Consider the following 26,574-nt stretch of genomic DNA (forward strand, 5'->3'; position numbering starts at 1 on the left):
TGTGCTTGATGTGTGTGTGTGTGTCCTGCGGTGGGTTGGCACCCTGCCTGGGATTGTTTTGTGCCTTGTGCCCTGTGTTGGCTGGGATTGGCCCCAGCAGACCCCTGTGTTCGGATTCAGCAGGATGGAAAATGGATGGATAGTAATATATGTAATTACATTCTAATATCATCACTCTTTTTGATAAGACTCACTGCTACAAAATATGTATTAAACCAGTATCTGATGACTAATTATTTGAAGAAATTATTAGAAAATTAACAAATGCTCCAACTTTCAAACCAGCTAGCTGAGTCTCTGAACACACCTGAATGTTGCACCATGTGTACATTTAGTTACTCATTTATAAATATTTATATTTTTACAATTTATTTGCACATTGGCATTAAAGAATTTGTACGCAGATCAATCCTAAAAGGTTCCCCATTAAAACTCTATCCAAAAATGTTTTCAATAACTAGTGATTAATCTCTTTTATAGGGACTGTCGGTACTTGAAAATAGATGAGGACAGTTGAATAAAGGATAGCAAGGGTTAAAAGATATACAGTATTATTATAAAAGATCCCATAACTGCCCTATTTAGATTTTTATTGATTGAATTACTTAAATGGGTTTCATGTTTGCCTGTTTAGAAAATAATTTAGAAATATTACCTAAAATAAAAGTTATTTCATGATATTGCATTGAGAATTTCTCCAAAGAGTGCATTCAAAAGCTGTGCCACCTCCATGTAGCTTATGGTGATCCAGTAGCCCACTCAGGTGTTACTTTAAGGCTGACTGATTGCTCCAAGTTCCCCTTGTGTGTGTGTGTGTGTGTGTGTGTGTGTGTGTGCGTTTGTATGATTGTGTGCGTGTGAATGAACCCTGTTATGAACTGGAGTTATATCCAGAGTTGTTTGCTGCCTGAGTCTGATGATGATAACTTCCCATGTTCGGTAACCCTATAATAAATTATCAATACAAAAATAGACAGACAGATGGAAACTTACAAATGTGTTAAGTGATCTTTTGAAAAAAGCAAGGTTTGGTAACCTAGCGTCATGCTTTCAGAGATTCTATCACAGTTATTTCTGTCCATCTGAGACACCAGATAGAAATTTGTGCCCGACAATAGACACACCGTGCATGTCGTGTACCCCTTAAATATGGGGAAATGAAAATAAAATGCTCCACTCACTTCTCAATGTCATCATTCTGACTGCCCACCATTGGCAGACTTGCAATGCCAATGGGATCTCCTCTGGCTACAATGGACACTGTGCACTTCACGTATCCCTTGATGCCACTCCGTGTGTCTTTAGGGTCAGTGATAGGTGCCCATTTCTGATAGAAGCGGTGTTCTAAGTAAACAAATGAAAACATTTATTGGAAAATTATTTATTTTTAAGAATGAAATACATTAAAAGAACAAAATGCAATTACAAAAAATATAGCAAAGACAGTATTATGTTCCAAAGGCAATCAATGAAACTCCACACTCAACCACATGTGGCTCAGAGAGCTACACAACAAGAGTATTAAACAGCAAATAAAGAAAACCGTGCTTTCATTAGCATAACTCTAAAGTATTCTTGCCAAATTCTGAAGAAATTGTGAAGAAAATTACTTTTTTCCAGTTACAGGTTGCCCTGAGGTGGTCTGACACCCTGCCCAGGGATTTGTTCCTGCCTTGTGCCCTGTGCTGGCTGGGATTGGCTCCAGCAGACGCCCGTGACCGTGTGTATATAGTGATATAGGATATAGCGGGTTAAACAATGACTGACTGACTGACAGTTACAGGTTGTATGGAATATCACTTTCCCACAATGGGGATTGGGATTGTCAGGGATGCCAGGGGCAACGACCCGGCCTGGACGGCGTGAGGGACCGGATGTGGGTCTGCGCCCACCCTGGATCACGTGTGGGCCGCCGCCCTGGTTGCTGTGGGAGCCACGGGTTGAGGGCATGGAAGCCCCACCCTGCAGGGGCCCGTGGTCACCGCCAGGAGGCGCCCCAATGCCTTGGAGACCTGTTACCTCAGCACTTCCACCACACCCGGAAGTGCTGAGGGGAAGATTAAAGAGGACACCCGGGAGAACAGCCGGCACTTCCGCCATGCTGGGGCGTGGCCAACAGGGGAGTGTCGGAAACACCTGGAGCTCATCCAAGGCTTTTATAAAAGGGGCCGTCTCCCTTCATTCAGGGCTGGAGTCGGGTGGAAAAAGGACAAGGCACGAGAGGAGTGTGGAGGCGGCCCAAAGAAAAGGCATTTGTGTGGCCAGGACTGTGTGTTGGGGTTTGTGGTGCACGGGACTGAGTCTAAGTGACGAAAAACTTGTAAATATTGTAGATAATAAACATGTGGTGGTGATGAACAACATGTCCGCCTGTCTGTGTCCAGGCCGCGTCCACAGGATTTTCTTCCAGTTGAGCTGAATCATTCATTGTCAAAGCAATATACTGTACGAATGTTACAGCCAATTTGCTCCCAGCACACTTTTCTCCCACCCGGTTTGACTTCTTATATTTCTGTTAAGACATTTGGATTTATTTTAGGTCTAAGACTATCTGAGAGATATAGAAAATGTGTCCAAAATAGTCTGGGAGAAGAACATCCTCAAAACCTGTGACTCAGCGATACGGGCATTCGATGGCATCACTCACAGGTTGAATCTTGCCCTCACCATATTATAGACATATGTAGATGGGATATACGTAAACATAAATAAAAAACATAAATAATTCTGAATGGAGTTATTGTGTGCCAAATGTTCATCTCCATCTCCATTGCCAGCTCCGACTAACCTGCATGGGTTATGCTGGGCAGAGCAGCTCCTTTTTAACCTGGACATGGGAGTACTTCCTGTGCAACAACATTGCCACCAAAAAGCACCTCTGGGTGAGGCAGAACATCCCTGGATAGTACCTTAACAGGGCCACCCATTGGGATTACACTTCCTATGCTGCCCTTGTGGAAGGATAATTTTAGGGTAACATAGCCTAACATCTTAAAGACATCTTAACATCTTTAACATCTTAAAGACATAGCATAAAGGGCTAATAAATGTCAGAAAAATGTTCAGGCATATCAGGCCAAGTGAACAACAAAATGTACTGAAAGATGACTAAGAGATGACTAAGAAATCAGCAGATATTTTGCAAAGAACCAGAATGGACAGTTGTTATATGCACAGAAATTTCAAGGGTGGTGGCTCAACTCAAAAAGCTTTTATTTTATATAAGTCATTTGGGTGTAAACCACAGTAAATGTATGCATTGATTGGCACTGTATGTAAATTCAATAGTTTATAAAATGAACCTCTGTTCTTTGTTTCTCTAATCATTCTGACCATGCTGTAACAGACTGTTTTGAAGAATGCTCCCTCTAAGGCATTTTGCCAAGGAGCAATTAAAAAACACCACGAACAGCTTTTCTCTTGCCTGATTATTGATTTGTCCTGTGTTTTTGGAGAGGATAAGTTTCTTTCTTTAATTATGATATTGATTTTTACTACACCCTGCGATTTCACAAATGGGAACTCCGCAAGAGAGATGCTGTCACCCAGTGTACAGGGGGAACACATGTCCCTGGAAGGCCAGCTCCCACTGTCCTTTCACTATAAAGGACTCCTGCTGCGATCCACTTTCAAAACCGAATGACGGCGATCCATGATCCACCGAAAGCACAGGTCTACATGATGCACATTTTAGAAAATCTTTATTTTTATTTGGGGAGACAGCAGTAGACAGTTGACACAGTGTTTTTACAAAAATGATATTTTCTCTAGATCCAATAAGCATTACTAGCAATAATTCACGTTAAGTGATTGAAAGCTTTCTATAAAATTCCATGGGATAACCATCTGGGCCTGCAGTTTTCCCATCTTGCAGTGAGTTTGTAGCATATCTAATATTAGAGAGAGACCCAGAGGTTTATCAAGCTCATCTGTGCAATGAGTATTAAGAAGTGGTATTTATATTTTATCAGAGAAGTCCTTTGCTTGAATCTCACTTTCTTTATACTGTGAAGAATGCTTGGTTGTGCAGTAGGCCTGAAATCTTTTAATTATTTCTTTGTGCCCTGATCTGATTTCCCGCTACATTGCTAATCTCTATGATCGAATTTGAGTACTGCCGGAAACGAGTAATCAAGCACCTGGAGCCAGCAGCCACTACTTGAGGAGCCAGAGTCGGGAAGAGGAAGACTAAGCTTGACCAGAGGATTGGAGGAGAAGGAAAAGAGTAAAGGAAGAGTAATGTACTGTGTGCTGTATTTATGTATGTGCTGTACTTTGGACTGTGTTATACTTTTCCCACAAAGGAAAAAGAAAAATAAACCTTGTTTGCCTTGAACTTGTGCCCCACGCTTGTCTGTGTCGGGTTGCCAGCCACTAGTTATACCAATCATGATACCCATTTGAGTAAGGAGTGTACACATGACAATAATTTAATTCAATTCATTTTTTTTATAGTGCTATTCACTGACAAGAATGACCCTATAATAACATATTAGCTCTACAAAGTTAAAATACACAGTGATTAGTAACCTAAGCCACTGTTATTACCACCAAAATTCCAGAAAGAACTGAAATGAAAGCTTATGGGGATTGTTGAATATTTTTACAAAATCGAATAATAAGTAAAGAGCAATAAAAAGCATTGTCTGCACATAATACTTTCAAAGGCTGGGCAGCCATAGAGGTGTTAGGTATGCTGAATAAAGTGCATGCACAGTGGATATCAAGTCTGTTGAAGGGTGCACATGAGCCACGGCTACACAATAAATGATATTTTATTGAATGAATTACAGTAAACCCTGAGGATGGTGAGATTTGCCGTGGCCTCACTCTTTTTACCTGGCTGATTGTAGACTGTGCTGATGTCAACCTTAAACATGCCAATCAGCGTCCACAAGAATGGAAGGAACTTCTTATGTATAACCTGAAGGACAACAATCAAGAGATTATTTAACTCACAAACCAAATAACCCATCAGCAGAAAGGAAGCAAAGAAAGCAATCTCACTAAGGGAGGGAAACATAAAATATACTGGCATCAGGCTGGAAAATATAAACCATACAAATCAATTAACAGTGACAGAATCAAAAGAAACATAATAAAGCATCCCAAAGCTCCAAATGAGTAAGAAACACAAGAAAAAATCACTAAGAGTATCATATAAAATACAGGAAGTGTTAACACCAAATACTGATAGGAAATAGATGAAATAAAAACAAGAAAGGCAGCAGCAGTATAAGCAGAACCAAGACTAGGATTTAAACGAAAGGAGAAAATATACAGAAGTGCATGCCCAGATTTACTAGAGGCATCATTCTGTACCCACGCAAAGCTGTGGTGATATTATTTTGCATACTTGAGACTTAACACATAAACTGAGAAGTGTTATTTCTTCAGTAACTGGAAGCATTTTGCAACTACTAAAAGATCAAGATGTAAAACTTACAGATATTTCAATAACTCTGTCAAACATGGTCTCCTGAGCCTCATAGAATTCAAACATGAAATTCTAAAACAAGACAGATACAGACAATCAAGACATACTTCTTCTTTATAAGTGACAGAGAACAATATTGAATCAATAAACGTGACAGTATTTGATCAGCTAGCACAGTTACATGTTAAAGGCCTCACAGTTTGGGCTCACCTCATTGTAGAATGGGCAGTTAGTCGATTTCTGTTTTGCTGTGTGCTTCTTCTCATCCCCAATCTTCACACGAACTACTGGGTCAATGTTTACTCCAACCAGTTTCTGGGCTTCAACAATGGTGATGTTCACCTGGAGGGGGGGAAACATTAAGACACATTAATAGAAAAGACAGGAGTGGGGTGCAGTTGGCAAGTCCACCAATGCCCCAGAGTTGTAAGACCTGTGCCGTGTCATCAGGTTTGGTATTGCAATTTCTAGATTAGAAAAGGTACACTTTGTTAATCCCAAAATGAAATTCAGATGCAAAGAGCAGCAAAAACATCAAAAATAAGAATACAGACTCACAGAACAAATAATTCAGCCAATCAATCAATCAATCAATCAATCAATCAATCAATATTGTGCAGATATTTCAAAATGAACTTAATGAGGAAGCATTGAATTGCCTGACAGCAGTCTGCAGCAAAGACCCCCAGAAAGCGCTTCTTGGTGGAATGAACCAGTAGGTAAAGGGGGCATCTCTTGGAGGGGATTTTTGACGACGGCATAACATTTTGACATCATCCTCTTTTCCATAACAGCTTCCAGTGTCTCCGGGGTTCACCCTGTGATGGCGCAGGCTTTCCTGATCAGTTTTTTCATGCATTGTGTGTCTTTGTGCTCAGGTTGCTTCCCAAGGAGACTGGTAGAACATTTCCAGCAGCTTGCTGCACACATCAAAACCCCTGAGTGTGCACAGGAAGTACATTCTGCTCATACAGGGCCCCTGTGTTGTCAGACCAGTCTAGTTTGCTGTTTATGTGAACCCCAAGCTCTGCGCCACTTCCACATCCAAGCCCTGAATGGTGACTGGTGCTCTTAGAAGCCCCTTGGCACGATGCACCACCAGCTCTTTTTGTCTTGCTTCTAGTTATAATATGAAACATTTCAAATTGCTGCAACCATATCATATAAAGTTAAATTGGGAAAAAAACAAATAATTACCATTTTAACTCCAATGAATATTTAGTGAAAAGGCTGCTGTCATGGATTTCTTGACCAAGTGCTTCTTCTGTTCATTTATCCATTTACAGCAGATGAATATTTGACACCAAGGTACACTTTGGCAGAGAAAACAAATACAGTCCTGAATGCTTCCTGTACAACTGTGCTGTTTCACTGGCATGCCTTAAGTAGTGCGGTGATGTACCATGTTAGCCATTTAATGAGAGGTGAAGCAAATGACACCTTTCATTGGCCAACTGAGTAGTTGACTATACACAGACTTTTGAGGCAGCTCAGGCCCGTTCTTCAGGCAAGGTGTAGTACAGAAGCTGGAGTTACTTGTGTTTATATACACTCTCGAGAAAAGAAACATGAATCTAAAACCCTCCTGTGAGTCATCTTTAGTGTCAAATATGAACGGACCTCTCCAACCTAAGATTGACTTAGCAAGAGAGGGGTACAACAATATATGGTCAAGATCTTCCCATAAGATAACTGTCCATCAATGTCTTTTGATGAGTTTTCCTTACAAGGTGGATCTATAATCAAATCTCCTGGGTCGGACCGAGTGATGTAAATAGTTCTCATATCTGGTCATAAAACTCTTGTTTCTATTCAAGCCATGTCGTAACGTGTTACGTTTTAGCAACAGTTTCATTTCCCCTTCCTTTCTCTCTTGAAGTTGCCCATAAGCATATCTTCTTTCGGCTGCTCCCGTTAGGGGTTACCACAGCAGATCATCTTCTTCCATATCTTCCTGTTCTCTACATCTTGCTCTGTCACAACCATCACCTGCATGTCCTCTCTCACCACATCCATAAACCTTCTCTTAGGCCTTCCTCTTCTCCCCTTGCCTAGCAGTTCTATCTTTAACATTTTTATCCCAATATCCCCAGCATCTCTCCTCTGCACATGTCCAAACCAACGCAATCTCTCCTCTCTGACTTTGTCTTCCAACCGTCCAACTTGAGCTGACCCTCTAATGTCCTCATTTCTAATCCTGTCCATCCTCGTCACACCCAAAGCAAATCTTAGCATCTTTAACTCTGCCACCTCCAGCTCTGTCTCCTGCTTTCTGGTCAGTGCCACCGTCTCCAACCCATATAACATAGCTGGTCTCACTATCGTCCTCTAGACCTTCCCTTTCGCTCTTGCTGATATCAATCTGTTACAAATCACTCCTGACACTCTTCTTCACCCACTCCACCCTGTCTGAACTCTCTTCTTCACCTCTCTTCCACAATCCCCATTACTCTGTACTGTTGATCCCAAGCATTTAAACTCATCCACCTTCGCCATCTCTACTCCTTGCATCCTCACCATTCCACTGACCTCCCTCTCATTTACGCACATGTATTCTGTCTTGTTCCTACTGACATTCATTCCTCTGTTCTCTAGAACATATCTCCACCTCTCCAGGGTCTCCTCAACCTGCTCCCTACTATCGCTATTGTTCACATTGTCATCAGCAAACATCATATTTCACGGAGACTCCTGTCTGATCTCATCTGTCAATCTGTCTATTAACATTGCAAATAAGAAAGGGCTCAGAGACGATAACTGATGTAATCCCACCTCCACGTTGAATGCATCAGTCACTCCTATCGCAGACCTCACCACTGTCACACTTCCCTTGTACATATCCTGTACAACTCTTACATACTTCTCTGCCACTCCCGACTTCCTCATACAATACCACAGCTCCTCTGAGGCACCCTGTCATATGCTTTCTCCAGGTCCACAAAGACACAATGCAACTCATTCTGGCCTTCACTATACCTTTCCATCAGCACCCTCAGAGCAAACATTGCATCTGTTACCCATAAGATGCCCATAAGCACTGTGACTTTATAATAATAGTTGCAGTGTCCATTGTTTGCATATGTAAGCTCCTACAGGAACATCTCTCTTGCCATGTGAAACCTGTGTAAATGTGTTCTTTAGCATGAGGTTTGTCCAGTTTGTCCCACATACAGTTCAGTGGTGGGACATTTCATGCCCAGAATTAGGTAGACCTCATTAGACAATCTCCATGAAAATGAACCCCTTTATCTGATGTTGCTGTTGGGTATGAGGTATAACTACATGATCTGTAGTGTAAATTTGAGCACAAGGAGACATCACTTTTAGTTGATTCACTCAGGTTAGATGTTTGTCTGCATGCCAGGAGAGGAGGTTTCTGGGAATCCAGTACATGTCTTATCTTCTCATTATTTAGTTCTTTATAATTGATTCACTTCTCATTGCTGTGCCTTGAAAAACTTCTCCATATGAACAATAAATGGTTCTTCAGCATCTGAAGCCACATCATTCAAACCTGCTACCAGATATTAGCTGCCTCCTCTCTTTCACATTATGTTTCTGGGATTACAATTAAAAATGGCACAAGACAAAAGTATACTTGAACTGGGATTGCCCAAAATATAACTGGTAAAAACAAGAAGAATAGGATCCTTCTTTTCTTTTGATTTGGATCCTTTGGTCTAGAATCTAAATCAAAAGGGATTAGACAACCTATCAAGCACCAAACACAAGAATTCCTAAAGTTGAGATAGTTAATCACTGTTGTGGAGAGGTAAGACTAAGCAACAAGTGACACAAAAGCACTCCTTTATATATTGTTGGTAACAAAACTAACCCAGTAACAATCCTACAATTAAAATGACAAATGAGTAGAGCAGGATATTCTCAAGCAGATCCTCCAGTCTTTGATCATGAGAGTTATATCTGAATGAAATTTATTCACATTCCTATGGAGACACTTGGAACAGGGGACCCCAGAGAGCCGTCTTCTGGGGTTACCCATCATGACCAGCCTATTGTTGAAGATAAAACAATTACTCTCACCTGAAATATTTTTGCTTTTGGAGAAGCTGCTAACTCATTTCTGGAAGGAAAACGGCACCGGCTACAAAGAAAAATCCAGAAAGAGAAAAAGCGTAAGGAACACACTGTGAGGCTTCAACTATATTCAAATCATTCTCAAAATCCCATGCCATACAAAGTCATGTCAAAGAGCACCGTTATGTGCGGACAACTAAAAGTGAATAGTTGTCTCACTATCCTGTCTTAAGCTTCAGTCCACAAGTCAGACTCGCCACAGAGTGCAGATTAATTAATGTTACCTTTTGATGGGAGTAAAGGTGACGTTTGTGAATTCAGCCTCCGAAAAGTTGAAATCATCATCGTCTTCGTCTTCATCATCATCACCTCCACCTTTGACTAAACTACGTCCCAGTTTCTTTGCTTCCTTGTCAAGTCGTTCAGGTCTCATCAATTGACTAGACCTAGAAGATCAATCCAGGAAGTTATTACGATGGACACTACCAGAACATCTAGCATTTTTTAATGCTGCTACTAATAATAATAATATTTTTTGTATACTAGTGATCATGTGTTGTGAAAATACCTTTGCAGCCTAACAACAGGAAGAGTTAAAATTTTCCATGATTGATCATAGCCTACTGACTCTTAGGGCCAGTTTATACTTCATGCTCAGAATGTGTATGCGTACGCATCATGGTGGCCACGCGTTCCCAGAATTCATTTGATACGTCCTCTGAGCAGATCCTCAGAAATTAACACGACGTGTGCGTGAGTTGCAGTACCTGCAAAATGTTGGGGTGCAGTGTGATCAAAGTCGGAATGTGACGTCAAGAGTCTCTATTTACTATCGACATGTGACAGAAAGCTTTGCGGATCCTACGAGATCGATATGCGCGCTTCCATGTTTGATGAATGGTTCGATGAGGTGAAGCAAAATGCTGACATACAAATGCATTCGTGGAGCTTTGATATTCAAATGTCGCATATTCCCCAAAGTAATGACATGATTCATTTTAAAAATCTCACATACCGTCTTCTCTGCTGTCTATTTTTTTTTTGCACCTTCACAACAGCATCAGAATGTATGGCGGCGTATTTGAGCCACAGAGGAAAAAAATAAGGGCATGGTTCAAAGGTCTATTTTGTGATTAAAGTGGAAATTTTGACTTTAATCTTGAAATGTCCACTTTAACCTCGTAGTTTACTTTATAATTAAAGTAGACCATCGTAAACGTCATCTTAAAACCGACCCAGTTGTTAATCGCTGCGTACTTCTGGGGTTTACTCCTGACCTGACAGAAGCAATCGCCACACAGAACACATTAAATGTATGATATTCCAGCTCTTTGCACATTTAGAATCCTTAGATTTATACTTGATATCACTTTTATGATGAAATTCATTAAATTATATATATTACATTTTACAGATAAATTGTTAACTTCATTTAAATAATGAATATTGTTAATAATTACACACACGGTGGTGGAGCAGTAGCGCTGCTGTCTCACAGGGAGTCACGTCCCTGGTGTTCTCTTCCTGGAGTTTGCACGTTTTCCTGGTGTGTTTCCACAGTGTGCTCCAGTGTCCTTCCAAAGACATGAAGGTTTATGGATTTGTTGACGCTAAAATGACGCTAGTGTATGTGTATGCTTGTGTTCACCTTGCGATGAGCTGATGCCCCGTCCAGGGATTTTGTTTCTTTCTCGCGCCCGATGCTTGTTGGAATGCGCGCATCCCTGGATTGATGGCTGTAATCATTAAACATCCTTTCACAGATATTGTGGCAAGGTGTCCATGGAATTTAATGGCTGTTTCAGGCAATTCACAACACAGTGAAGCGGAACCAGTTCTCACCGTGATTATATCTCACACTGCCACCTGGTGGAATCTTCCAGATTTACGTAATGTATGCAAATATAAACAATACAACGCTTGAGTAACAATAGCGTCACGTCGCGTGAAGTATAAACCCGCCCTTAAATTAATGTTAGAGCAAAGAGATTGAGAAATATTTTAGAAATAACGTACTGTGGGTCCAGGTATCCAGCATTTCTGAATCCAAATCCATCTCTGTAAAGGAAGGGGAAAAAAAAAAACGGTGAAAAACTGCAAAGAAATGTAATACACTGTCAGTTGTGAAAAAAAGGCCGCACAGAACACAATGTGCAAGGGGCTGAAGATTTCTCACTGTTACCACCCATCTGTTACTAAGATATCCTTGACAAGTCTTCCCTGGGCTAAATTCCATTAGTGTTGATTCAGTAACTTCCTTCATTTTCTACAACAGCTGCTTATTCCAGTACAATGGTGGTTCTCAAACTGTGGGCGCGCCCAAAAAGGGGGCGCGAAGATGCGAAAAAGTAAACAAGAATTGAAAATATGTAAAATACATCTATTGAAACCAAAACAAATTGACTTAAACTACATTCTGATACTAGAAAAATATATAGAGAGTCAGATAAATGTAAAAAAAAGTTAAGTAGCTTTAATAAAACTTGTAGCGGTGTATCGGCAGCAAAAAATATAGAAATACATTTTATTAGGGTTTCAAAAAAACGTTAGGGTGGCGCAATTAAAATTGTTATGAAAACTCGGGTCGCAGATACTTAAAGGTTGAGAAACACTGCAGTACAAGGGTTACTGGGCTGTGTCATTTTGGCAGGACTGGACGCAGCGCAAAAACCAGCACTGAATGGCTCATCAGTCCATCACAAAGAGAGGCCACACAATCATGCAAGGCCAGCTACCAGAGTTTGGAGATTTTGAGGAGTTGGAAAAAAAAAAATCAGACTATGCAGAGAAAATCGAGGTCGACACAACTCTGTGACAGCAACAGCGGTGCCCTCCGCACTTCATGTGCCACCCTGATACAACTCAGTTTATTTGTAATGTGGTGCACTTCCTTTTACATGAACAGGGCACATCTCACTATTTACGAGTATAATAAGTAAAATAAAACACAAAATCACATTCTTCAGATAACAAAATTAGCATGCTGAACCCACAAATCCTCTGTCATGAACTAGGAGTCCCAAGCACTAAAGAGTTTCAATAATGGCCACTATTAAACCTCGGCTAGTAATAAGGGCAAGCACCAAATCTTTATAAGTTAAAAGATTTATTCTTCACAAAAGCTATTCTACTCACAATGAAGCTCTGTGGAGCACAAAGGAAAGATGGACTTGTCTGAAACACAAGGCAATTCATGCAAAAACAAAGTCCTAAAACAGAATCCAGATTGAGTGTTCGAAGAAAACACATGCGGCATAAGCAAAACACAAATAACTCACCAACTCCGGAGCGCATTCACAACGAGCCGCCAGGAACTGTGGGAGACCCTCCAGATTTATATGGTGGAGGGTAGCTCCTGGCGGTGACTGGCAAGTGGCGCCACCTCTTGGGGGACCATCCACAACACACATGGAACATAGCAAAGGCAGCTTATATACACAGAGGAAACCAAAAATACAGACAGATGCATATAACTGACATAAAAAAAAAATAAAAAATGAACAAAAGAGACATAAATATTGAATTTGAACCCCAGCAGGGAAGGAACCTTGACTGAGATGTGACACCAGCAAAATTGTGCCACGGAAATCTACATAAACATATCCACATTTTAGAGTGTATCGTTTCGTTAACTGGGTTCCTAATACTTCTTTAAAATATACAGTATACATATATATATATATCTTTATATATAATACGCTACCGTGGCTGTCCGTTTATGTCTGTCCAGGATTTTAAATCACCTGCACCTCGCAAACCGTTTGAACTATCGACCTGAAATTTTGTACACATACACTACGTGACATCTACTATCCGCTTTCGGGGTGATGATTGACCTCCAAGGTCATTCCTCTTTTTATTTTTATTTTATTTTATTGTAGAATCAACTCTCGGCAGTGGCCAGCAGGACGGACTTGTGGGGCATGTGTACGGGCGCCGTTCTCATTCCTACCACCTTCGCCATCACTTCCCCTAACTCTTCATATCTTAAATCATTCTTGAGGGAGATTGAAGACTTAAGTGAAAAATTAAGGAAATGTACGAAGTAATTGCACCACAAACACTGACTTAATCAGTTTTAACACCAACAGATGCCGACGGAAGAAGAGAAGAAGCGGGCCGATAGGGTGGAGAAAAGAAGATCTGCTCAGGAACCTCTGAGCAAACGAATGCTAAACATACAGAGAAAGAAAGAGCATGAAAACTAGGTAAGCGCAAGTCAAGTGAATTCGTGCGGTGCGCCATTACTGGTATATGTAGAAACTTAAACGTATACCTAAGCCTCCCGACCCCTAATTAGAGGCATTGTCCAAGGCTGAATAAAGTGTGAGTGTGATAGCTAAATAAAGTTCCCAAACAAAGAAAAAGATTTTGCCCCCAAACCAAAATTTTACTGACTAAACAAACCGTGGGGAGCAACTTTGCATTCCTCTGCCAAATCCCAAAAATCCCTCCTGGTTCAGGTGTGGCCTCTAATTAAACTTCCTTAAGGGGAAACATTTCAGAATGAAACATAGCCTACAGTCTCCTGTACGATTAGGGAATCTGTGCAAAATGTGGCCAACATACACTACATTCAGAATTAGGGAATTGCATAGCGGGCGGACAAACACACAAACAAATATTCCGAGTTATGTATTAGAAAAAGTTGAGTCAAAATGTGTCTGAAGCTGGCCACATAGCTGATGGGCGTTCTACAGTGTCCTGTGATAAAGGTTAGCGTCAGAGACTTGGGTGGTCCTACAAACCCTTCATCTTCAGTCGAGTCCAGAAAATCATCCTGCTGCCAGGTTCCTGCAGGGCCTTCTATTGGATGATAGCAAATATCAACCTCAATAACAATCTGAAATAAGACATTCAAATATTGTAATTAGAATATAAAATGAAATATTCATAAACATAGGGTAGAACAATTTTAAGTATAAACATTGAAACAAACTGCAAATATCATTAACGATTCAAATCTGTTTAGCAATAACCGAGCAATTAGCTTGTTTTTGGGAAAAGAAAACTGGTTGTATCTGCAGACAATGTCAAGTGTGAATTTCCCCTTGGGATTAATAAAGTATCTATCTATCTATCTATCTATCTATCTATTATATAGTGCCTTATCTATCTATCTATCTATCTATCTATCTATCTATCTATCTATCTATCTATCTATCAATTATTTAATTCACTTAAATAATTTCTACTGGTAATTCTAGATTTCTAATGTGATATTATTTTGGGTTTGTTCTGTATATACTGTATAAGGTTTGAAGAATCTGTGTTCTAAATTGTTACAGCTAGCTTTGCTTTGACAGACATTTTCTGAATTGCAGTTGGAAACACTAAGAACATAAAGAGGACTGGAAGTGGGGCTGTCGGCCTGGGCATTGATGGTAAAGCAGCGATAAAGAAAATCAACTCAGAGGAAGACTCATGGAAGATTTTGTGTCTCCAATCACCAACTCGAGTCACAAAGCCCACGATTACATATTTATATTCTGTTGCTGTAAAACGAAGAGAGCGTGCAAACTCAAGAGGAAGGAAAGTGATCTGTTAATGAGTCAAACTGTGACTCAGTGACAGAGCCGAGTGGCATGCTGTTCAGAGTCACACTTGGCAGGAGTGGCGAGGCTGAGAAGTGAGGTGATCGGCTCGCTGCTACAACTGGAAGACCAGGCCTGCTGAGACGACATCCTCAGAGCCATGCGGTGAGCCAGAGGCATAACTGTAGGCAGTGCTGGTGGGGGGCCATTGTGTAACTGCATGATTGGTCGAACACTAGTGAGACCTACAATACTTAAATAAAATGCACTTCTTATTTTTGCTAAATACTTACTTCTTTTAAACATAATATATTTCAGAAGTCATAATGTATTTTATTCTTTCCGGTGGTTCCTAAAGAGCAAGCTGAACTTTTCCAGTTTGCCGACATATTCTTTTGTTTTCATCATTAAAAAATACAACTTGAAAGGGACCAGATTAGTGATCCAACCTTCCTGAGTAGTGCTCTTCAAACAAATATTGATCCAAGGATGTAAAAGCCATGTTTGCATATGGTCAGGGGTTTCAAGTATTTGATGATCTTCCCGTTTGTTGGTGTGCATTGGTCTTTGGATCTCGTTCTTGTATTCTGTATCCTGGACTTTGTTTTACATTTGAGCCTGCTGCTGCTCATCTATTCTATGTTCAGGATTGCTTCTTGCTTGTCTATGTGTTTCAGTGTCTTGTCTTCTTATTATTTCTCATTCTTTATCACTTCAGCGCCTCCTGCACTTTGCTTGACACTCAGCAGATGTCACGGCTCAGCTTCTTCTTTGTCTCCCAGCCATCATGGTGACCAGAAGTTTGTTTTTCATTCACTTTGTTGTAGACACATGAGCACAGGTCAGTTTGCCGCTCTTTATTCACATTTAACAAATTAGCTTGATAAGCAATAAATACAATACTTTCAAAAACATTTAATTAAGTTTGATGTTCGATAGTCAATAAATACGACACTTTTAAAAAATAGGATGTTTGTATAAGCACAACGTTTTTAGAAGATAAAGTAAGGAGCCTGTTGATTTAGGGTGTGGGTTGTGTGATAATAGATGTAAATAACAGTAAACTCTCCGCCAGTTGTTTACAAGTATAAGAACTCACACTTGATTACAAATTCTGCAAACATATTTAACAATCGTCTTGATTGTCGCCATGCATTTCTCTGCAATTGTCAATTCTTGAATCAGAAGGCGTCTCTGCTCTTCTTTTATTTCCTGCCATTATGGTAGCTTGCAGTTTGCTTTTCTGCCCTTTATGCACACTTAATAAAGTTTGATGTTCAATGATCAATAAATAAAATACATTCAAAAACAGGATTTTGTTTTATCTAAGCCCAATGCTTTTAGAAGGTCTTAAATCTTTGTAGACAATCTTCTCGGTTGTCGCCATACATTTCTTCTTGCATTCTGTATCCTGCACTTGATGCTTAGCCAGCGTCACTGCTCTTCTTCTTCTTCTTTATTCTTTATTATGGTGTTGTTCATCACTTCTGTGATTTATTTGATGCCCAGCAAATGATGCTGCTCTTCTTTATCTTTCTGCCATGTCACTTGGTTTTGAAGTCAATTTGCCGTAATAAACTCACAAACAGAGGTCACTTTTCCAAGACCTCAAATTTCCAGAACATATCAGGCCATATTTTGATTAAGACTTAGATCAAACTATTAGTTTGCAAGTAATTGTATTACAGAAGGACAAACCTTAGCATTTTATATCTAATCTTAATCAAAATATATATATATATGTATACAGTATATATAAACTGCTCAAAAAATTAAAGGAACGCATCAGATCTCAATGGGGGGAAAAAATCCTGCTGGATATCCATACTGATATGGACTGGGTAATGTGTTAGGAACGAAAGGATGCCACATCATTTATTGGAAATGAAAATTATCGACCTACAGAGTGCTGAATTCAAAGACATCCTGAAAATCAAAGTGAAAAAATGATGTGGCAGGCAGGCTTGTCCATTTTGCCAAAATTTCATTGCAGCAACTCCAAATCTCACTCAGTACTTTGTATGGCCCCCATGTGCTTGTATGCATGCCTGACAATGTCATTGGAGGTGGGCATGCTCCTAATGAGATGACAGATGGTGTCCTGGGGGATCTCCTCCCAGATCTGGACCAGGGCATCACTGAGCTCCTGCACAGTCTGAGGTGCAACCTGGCGGCGTTGGATGGACCCCAACATATCATCCCACCCAGAGGTGTCCTACTGGATTGAGGTCAGGCAAGTGAGCGTGGGGGCCTGTCAATGGTATTGACTCCTTCATCCTCCAGGAACTGCCTGCATACTCTCGTCACATGAGGCCTGGCATTGTCATGCAGCAGGAAGGACCCAGGACCCACTGCACCAGCACAGGTTCTGACAATGGGTCTAAGGATTTCATCCCGATACCTAATGGCAGTCAAGGTGCCGTTGTCTAGCCTGTAGAGGTCTGTGTGTCCTTCCATAGATATGCCTCCCCTGACCATCACTGACCCAACACCAAACCGGTCATGCTGAACAATGTCACAGGCAGCATAACATTTTCAACGGCTTCTCCAGACCCTTTCACGTCTGTCACATGTGCTCAGGGTGAACCTGCTCTCATCTGTGAAAAGCACAGGGTGCCAGTGGTGGACCTGCCAATTCTGGTATACTGTGGCAAATGCCACACAAGCTCCACGGTGCCAGGCGAGTAGTGAGCACAGGGCCCACTAGAGGACGTCGGGCCCTCAGGCCACCCTCATGAAGTCTGTCGCTGATTGTTAAGTCAGAGACATTCACACCAGTGGCCTGCCTGCTGGAGGTCATTTTGTAGGCTCTGGCTGTGCTCATCCTGTTCCTCCTTGCCCAAAGGAGCAGATACCGGTGGGCCCTGCTGATGGGTTAAGGACCTTCTTCGGCCCTGTCCAGCTCTCCTAGAGTAACAGTCTGTCTCCTGGAATCTCCTCCATTCCCTTGCTGGGAGACACAGCAAACCTTCTGGCAATGGTATGTGTTGATGTGCCATTCTGGAGAAGTCGGACTACCTGTGCCACCTCTGTAGGGTCCAGGTATTGCCTCATGCTACCAGTAGTGACACTGACCGTAGCCAAATGCAAGACTAGTGAAAAAACAGATGAAGAGGGAAAAATGTCAGAGGCCTCCACCTGTTAAACCATTCATTCCTGTTTTGGGGGTCGTCTCATTGTTGCCCCTCTAGTGCACCTGTTGTTAATTTCATTAACGCCAAAGCAGGTGAAACTGATTAACAAGCCCCTCTGCTACTGAACTGACAGATTGATAGCCCAGAAGTCTCATTCACTTGATGCTATACTCTCATTAAAAAGTGTTCCTTTAATTTTTTAGAGCAGTATATATATATATTTATAGAGAGAGAGAGAGAGAGAGAGATGCTTGCCTACATGACATTGGAATGAAATAGTTAACGGTGGTTATTAGTCCCACCACTCCATAAGCTTAATTATGACTATTGACCTTTCATGTAGCTTATATCAGCATTTCTCACCCTTTTTGGTGTCGAGGCCCAGTATTTTCCATGTTAGTGTTCTTGTGATGTACAAGTAGGAGAAGTTCACCTCTCGATGATGTGAGTGTGACCGTCAGAGCCCAAGACCCAAGTGGCTGAGAAACACTGGCTTATAAGACATTGTCGGATGTCGTTTCTTTTGTACTTTGAGGGGGAGACTAATTTATTTTTTGTTCTAGGGCCCACCAAGTTCTAGTTACACTACTGCCTGCCGCCACAGTAAACAGTACAGGAGGGAGGTGAAGCAGTCTGCTCAGATTCTTGTAGGGAGATAAGGCGTCTGAGCCAGGGCTTGAACTCAGGGATTCAGTGGCAGAGCTGAACGCTGGCGTGACCAACTCAAGGGAACACAGCATGTTACTTGGGACATTACGTGCTCAGGCAACACTTTTAGGGGCATGTGAAAGGATCAGAAAAAATGAACGGATTGGACTGCTCTGAATAGCAGTGAAGCAAGTAATCTCTCTATTATAAAAAGAAATCTTGGAAGGAGACGAGACGTGACTTTTTCATGGAGATACTTTCAAGTTCCGCAAGACAAGTCTTTGTACCAAGAGATTTAACCATACCGGGGCCGGAACTAAAAGACAAAGAGTAAACGACAAAGAAGAACATCGTAAACAATTCAAAAACGTTGGTGCGATAAACATGCAGAGCAGGTTAGAGATAATGGAAGTACGAAAATTCTAAAGTCTCAAAAGAAGGATAGTAAAGATTGCATTAGCGCAAACAAACAGAGATCATTACTCTGTGAAATAACGGAACGGCAAAAAGAGATCGAATATATTGTTCAGATTTAAACTCCAAGTCGGAGACTTGTAGATCGTCTAATTCGTGTTGCCATCAGGGAAACAAAAAAGTAGTGTTTCTTACCAATGAAGAGGCGTATCCGCAGGAATTAAAACATTCCAAAAACATTGGCACGGTACACATGCAGAGCAGGTTAGAGATAATGGAAGTACCAAAATTCGAATGTCTCAAAAAGTGGATAGTAAAGATCGCATTTGCGCAAACAAACAGAGATTATTACTCAGTGAAATAACAGAACAGCGAAGAGAGATTGAATATATTGTTCGGTATTAAACTTTAAGTCAGAGACTTGTAGATTGTCAAATTCGTGTTGCCATCAGGGAAAAGTAGTGTTTCTTCCCAATAAAGAGTCCTATCTGTGAGAATTAAAAGTTTTGTTGTTTGGCTTTAAGTGAAATCCACATACGCGAACGACAGAGACAAAGTGCAGGTGGGGTTGGCGAGCAAAGCGAGCAGGGGGCCTAGTCTTGTTAACAAAAACATTCTAGGTCTTTCAGCTATCGTATAGTTCATTATAAACCCCGAGACACCTAAAGAGTTAAATATAAATGCTCAGCCTGCCATTACATATTATAAAGATGAATCATAAATTTGGATTGTTGTAAGACAGGCTTAGAAGCTGAAAGACTTCCTATGCCTTCAGCATGAATAATTATCTGCTATTTACTTCATGAAGCTTTTTAAGACATCTGTCAGTGCAAAGTTAAGAATGTCCACTGCCAAGGTTAGATTGTGATCAAATTCTGCCAAAAATGTAAAGAGATTTTTTTTTAACTGCTATTATGATACACAAATGTATGTTGTTTTTAATGGAGAATGAGGTGCAGATGATTATGTCCCAGTTTCACAGAACACACGGACAATTTTCTTTAACAGATGAGAAGTTCACTGAGGTGTGGACATTAAAAAAAAACTTCCTTAGCACTTTCAGAAAGTCGGCTAATTGAAAAAGTCATTATCCAGACATTTTGTTTAGAAAGTCCCTGCATGCTTTTGCATTCCGTATCCACGAATGAGTAAGTTTCTTAGGAATGCGCAAGAGATTCTCACGCAAGCTGCGTTGTGCATGCCATGTTCACTTCTGAACTAGGATGTTTTGATCAGGAAGCTTTTGAGGCAGCTCTCTAACCCGTCTGTCCAGAATAAAGTAAGCAGGGTTCGAGAGAACTGAGGAGTGATCATGACTAGACTTTGTGTTTTTCTGTGCAACCAATCAGAGACGCCGCTTACAGCACAACAACTTGCCCAAGAGCCCGAGACAGTGAATCACAGGGTGAGAATGCAGTCAATGTACTTCCTTAACCACCATCGTTTAGAAAATACAGGATTTTATTGAAAATAATTTGAGATGTTAACATTACAAGTGGGCTGAACAGTGGCACGGTGGTTAGTGACAAAGCCTCACAGCTCCAGGGGTCTCTCTGTATGTGAATGAGTTTCATCTGGGAACTCCATATTTCTTCCCACAACAGTGGGAGACCCAGGCAGTGTGACTCAGGGTTTTGGGCAGTGAGGATGTTCTGAAATAGATAGATAGATAGATAGATAGATAGATAGATAGATAGATAGATAGATAGATAGTCACTATATAATTAATTGATAGATAGATAGATAGATAGATAGATAGATAGATAGATAGATAGATAGATAGATAGATAGATACGTAAGGCACTATATGATAGATAGATAGATAGATAGATAGATAGATAGATAGATAGATAGATAGATAGATAGATAGATAGATAGATAGATAGATACTTTATTAATCTCAAGGGGAAATTCAAACTTGAAAAACTGAAATGGACTGGCGCCCAGCTGAACCGTTCTTGAAGCTGCCAGAATGGGCTTCAGTTTGCTGCAGTCATGCAATGGAATACGTTTGTATGGCTGGGTGATAAGCAGCAGTCCTGAGAAGTCCACAGAAAACAAGCAGGACGTGGGCCATGAAAACGAAATGCAAAGGACCCCTACAATTAGCAATTCTGTCCCAACTATCTGCACCCAATAAAGTTAGTTAACAAAAAAATCAATTCACAGTTTGTGTACTGATTTTCACAGAACAGAGACTCAAAGCATTCATCCATATTTCTCTTTTAACTTCCTGAGGTTGTTGGTTCAAATCACATGACAGACACTGCGTGACCCTTCACCTGCCTTTGGAAATGGAACCAATCAGATCTCAAATGTTGGAAATCACCTTGAATAAAGGTGTCAGCCAAGTAATAATAATAATGTGTTAACAATAAATTAGTAAAATATGCAATGCTCATGCACATAAAAAGTCAAATCATATTATGCACACAATTAAATCTGAACAATTAACATAAATAAATAATGGCAAAATAAAGTAGCGTACTGTTATGATTGTGGTATTGCTAGTTGATAATGGAGGAGAGGAAACATCATTCCTGGAGAAAATACGCCATCGGTTGATTTTCACAAAGTGATGACCTGCATGGGCCTGTTAGTAGCCCACCCTTGACTGGACACTCTTCAGTATCCAAAGTTGGGTTAATTAATGTGCCTTACCTTACAGTAGCTCCATTAGATTAGATTAGATAGAGACTTTATTAATCCCAAAGGGAAATTCACATACTGCAGCAGCAGTATACTGATAAAGAACAATCTTTATGACATTGTAATGAGCTAGAGGAGTACGGGTCACAGAAAAATGGCATTAACACCCCCCTGATTGGCACTATGAAGGACCTTTTGGTTTCCACCAGCCGTTAGGATCTTCCATGGCAATACGCATGCATTACCATCTGCTTTTTCCCTTTGTCCCTCCACATATGCTGCCTGGCTTCTGCTCACCCAGGGTCTAAGACAAATTGTATGCCACTCTGTTCTTCCCCCTGGCTCTCTATGAGCTGACCCAAGCCCAGGGTCCGAATCGAACACTTGCCAAGTCAATGGCCTCTAGGAGCCAGGAGAAGCGTTTTATGTGTTCAGTAAGTGCACCCCCGTTCACCTGCTGCTTTAAAGTCGGATTCTGCAGGTATTAGCCAATCCACACCCACTCTCAGGTCCGCACCCTCAACTCACTACAATATTATTATATAACATTAAGCACAGGATGAATATTAAGAGAACAGCAAAGCAACGAGGAAGGAGAAGCCAATTGATACAAAATTGAATTGCACACCATCACTCACATCTGTCAGGCTGTAATTTTTGTCAACCAGAGGTTCCTTAAGTACGAGACGTCCAGCCGAAACAAGATGCTGCAGACTGATCACCAGCTTTCCCAATAATCTGCAAAAAAGGATCAAACCCCCCATCACCAAAAGGGAAACATTAGATACTTTATATCTACATGAGCACAAACGTTTGATGCGATACCATAATGCAGTCTCTTTTTTCTTTGATTTTATCTTAATCTTTATCAAGCGGGGTCATTTTTGCTAAATCGCTTGTAATTCGACCTCTCCATATTAGAATCATTGCTGTTATTGAGCTATCTGGAGTATAAACACATGTTTGGTCTCTTTGTAAAGGTAACATTCTCTAGTTTCACCCTTAGTAGTCAGAATCACTGTAGGTGTGACTGATCAAAAGTTATGCACATTAGAACTCACAGAAAAAATGAATTTTTTTGTTCTCGCCTAAGTTTTTTTGTGAAAATAAAGGCCTCTAAAGCTGCAGTAGGTAGGTGGGGACAGAAACACACTATGTACCAACAGAATAACTTGTTGACTACTCACATTTCAAATTTGAAAAGAATACCTGTAAAAATGACATTTTTACACCAGTTTTTATGTGGGCATGTCCAGGTGCTTTTAGAGGGATCTATGGTTTATCCATTATCCACATTTTGGAACATATGGAAAAAGTGTAATAACTTTTGAATGCTTCAACCCACAGATATCAATGAGGGCTCTACTGAAAGCTTACACCTAAAGGAATCTATATCTACACACAGTGTCACTCTATTAGTTATGGAAATAATAAAAACAATAAAAAATACACATTTCTATGTAAAAATAGTCAATACAAGTCTTATGGGCCAAAAATATATTTATATTTTTTATTTTTTACTTTTTTTATAAAATGCACACAAACTATATACATTTCTTTTACAAACTGTTACAACACAGCTCAGCGTTTTTCCATGTGCCACTTGATGGCAGCAATCACTAGCAAGCAGAAAGCACAAGGGCGTGGCACACGTCGCTCTCTGCCATTAGACGTCTCCTGGGCCGATTGAATATTTTCACGCCGCGTACATGCATCTATTATTTAATCGAGCGATTATTTACGTTTAAACTTCTACTTTTATTCATATTTAAAATGCGAAAAAACTTGGCGAAATCACAATAAACAACCACGCACCAACTCTGCAGACTGGCACAAATGCCACCTTCGCAGCTCGATCGTTTGTTTACAAGTTAGTATGGCAAGTTACATATCAAAATGCTCGGCTGCTCATTGGCTGTAAGTTTTGAGTGTCAGTCACAGTGTCCAATCAAACTGGTAGATTCTACCCAGGGTTTGGAGTTTTACGTCATCCTTCAGCTGTCTGTGACACTCGTTGGCTATACGAGGTGCCAGTCAACCCCAGACCCGTCGTAATTGGCCAACTTAGGTGTCGATCAGAAGCTAACACTTCCGTGTTTCATGCGGTAGCATGGTTATCGCCGACAGAAACAAATTACGTCTGATATGATCAATAGAGATGAAAAAAAATTACGTAGCTAGTCTCAAGTTATGAAACGTTTTCTGGAGTTTTTGTCCCTTTGAGGATATATCGTGTGTTTTGGACCTAAATCGTTTTACTGGATTATATTCGCTGGACAGAATGGGATCAATACTGCTCGGAAATATTGATGTTTGACTTGCAGGGGGTCTTCAAAGGTAGGGAAAGTCAACTCTTAAAAGTATGTACTTCTCTGTAAAAAAGGCTTTAGTGTCAGTGCTGTGGTTGTTGTGTGTCAAAATGGTTTATATCATCGGTAAGACGAGACTTTGAAGTTTCATTTGATGGGTAGTATGTCGAGATGCATGGCAGATGGGCATGCACACATTACTGTAACGTTTTTAAAACGCTGTTATGTCCCGGGACCGGTACGTGTGCGCGTTAAGGGGCTTAGATATTATTAACAAATTATCAGATGTCGCACAAAATGGCAGCACTGATAGTATTAAAACCTTTCTCATGAACATCTAATAATACGAAGCTACATAAAACAGTCAGCTCTACGAAAATACGTCCACAATGGGGGAGTCGCCAACAAGTATGTCAGACTTTGCTTAATTTCATATTACATGGGCTATCATAGCGACAACAGCTACATAAAATTGTTTTTCACATTAAATGGGCATCTGGGCAATGCAGGGCTTGGTGTAGTTGACTAATCTTATTACAATACTGCTTTTTACCACCAAGACATCTCTCTATTATATAAAAACATCTCGGAGCGAGACGTGATTTTCTCAGAGACACTTTAACGTCCCGCGAGACAAGGAGGACAGCTGCTGTACAGGCTTTTAAATGTTTGAAGCGCAACGCGACATGCAGATCACGCAGCACGGCACAAGCAGCAGCAGCAAGCCAACTGATCGAGCAAAGAGGAGGTAAAAAAACTGGATTTGTTTCCCATTGCATCACCGTTTAAGAGGGGGTTTCGGAGGAGCGACCGCATCTCCTTAGCGTGCGTTCAGCCCTCCTCTTCACAACACGAGAGGCAGAGATGTGAAGTGGCTGGCAAGTAGCACGCCCCGGGTGGGGGCAAGAGGAAGCAAGCAGGGGGCAAAGCCCCCTAGTCTAAGTAAAAATTGACTGGTACCTCAATGCAGTGCCAGATAAGTGATAAAACAAAATGGCGATTGACTCCTAAACCTTGGAAGATAGGACTTGTTTTCTTTCCAAGTACACTTTTACACGGGCGGCGCAGGGGTAGCACTACTGCCTCGCAGTAAGGAGATCATGGGCTTGCATCCTGGTCCTCTCCGTGTGATAGCACTTTGAGTAGTGAGAAAAAGTGCTTTATAAATGTAATGAATTATTCTTATTATTACAACAATACACTAAAGCATGTTGTTTTTTCACAAGTTAAGCAGTCTCCATTTGTTCTGATTGTTCTTCACCTGGATTCTCTGTACCATGATATCCCAGACAGTGTCAGGCAGAAGACCCCTGGTGACTCACCTGTTACTAAAAACTTTGCTTGTGTTGTACACCATGATGGTGAGCATCTCCTCCCGGATTTGTTTTCCATAATGAGGCCAACGGAATTGCTAGAGAAACAGAGAAAGAAAAATCAAGATGTGTGATGTAACACCAGAACCGGAGCTGAAGAAGCAGAAATTCCATCTTAAATTCAGATTTCTTATAAGGGATCTTAGCACAGAATGAAAGCTTAATATAATAAGATATGTTATGCTGCATAGGGTGCATTGGGCTACCTAGTGTTTACTAGTAAAGCATTTTGTAGCATTGTAGTCTTGATTGAAATCTTCATTGAATAAATAACAATGGAATGGCAGTGTGCCCAGCCTGGTTAAGAAACACCAAATAATAATTTTGGTGCTGAGGTTTTAAAGTCAAGATTCACAAGAGAATTGTGAATTTCCCCTTGGGATTAATAAAGTATCTATTACAGAGGGTCTCTGTCAGGCTGCCTAGCTCTAGAGACACCCAGCATGAAGCCTGTCCCTCACTGTCCTGTCACTAATGTGGCCTTGTGTCAGCCGGAAGAAACAGCAGCAGTACGGGTGCCAGAGGGCTAATGATCTTCTAGGTGGCCTCTCTAGTCCTCTGTGCTGCTGGTCTGACATTCCTGCCTGCAGCATTCTAGTGTCCCTGGTGACATCTATCTATCTATCTATCTATCTATCTATCTATCTATCTATCTATCTATCTATCTATCTATCTATCTATCTATCTATCTATCTATCTATCTCATATAGTGTCCTTCATATCTATCTATCTATCTATCTATCTATCTATCTATCTATCTGAGAAGATTCACCATAAGCGGCACCAAGTTACAAAAGGAATCCCAGCAGCCCAGCAGCATTTTAAAAGAGCCACAAACTGCAGAGCAACTTCCAGGTTGCTGTTCTTATATTTCTGCTTGATTCATCTGCCATAGAAACGTACGACGTGCTGCTCTCTGGTGCTCATGGCAGGCCTCAGTGGCTTGGAGTGAAGGTTTAGTTACCCCCTGCCTGCTGATGTCCTCTAATACCCCTTTCACAAGGCCAATCTCACCTGTCATGACTATTTTTTAACTCA

At 40.8% G+C, this 26,574-nt stretch overlaps 1 protein-coding gene across 1 annotated transcript in view; it reads right to left on the bottom strand.

The window, feature by feature from the left end:
- Positions 1-26,574, bottom strand: part of fer1l4 (fer-1 like family member 4) — a 144,597-nt gene that overhangs the window by 55,191 nt on the left and 62,832 nt on the right. Inside the window, exons 3-12 of the mRNA XM_039734719.1 lie at positions 25,486-25,574; positions 22,493-22,592; positions 14,224-14,318; positions 11,492-11,533; positions 9,760-9,921; positions 9,482-9,542; positions 5,648-5,779; positions 5,447-5,509; positions 4,840-4,924; positions 1,182-1,344 (exon numbers count right to left, since the gene is read on the bottom strand). Coding sequence (XP_039590653.1) covers positions 1,182-1,344; positions 4,840-4,924; positions 5,447-5,509; positions 5,648-5,779; positions 9,482-9,542; positions 9,760-9,921; positions 11,492-11,533; positions 14,224-14,318; positions 22,493-22,592; positions 25,486-25,574 — 992 coding nt within the window. The remainder of the gene's footprint in view (positions 1-1,181; positions 1,345-4,839; positions 4,925-5,446; positions 5,510-5,647; positions 5,780-9,481; positions 9,543-9,759; positions 9,922-11,491; positions 11,534-14,223; positions 14,319-22,492; positions 22,593-25,485; positions 25,575-26,574) is intronic.

The sequence above is a fragment of the Polypterus senegalus genome, chromosome 14 (assembly GCF_016835505.1).
Source record: "Polypterus senegalus isolate Bchr_013 chromosome 14, ASM1683550v1, whole genome shotgun sequence".
Classification (NCBI taxonomy): Eukaryota; Metazoa; Chordata; class Cladistia; order Polypteriformes; family Polypteridae; genus Polypterus; species Polypterus senegalus.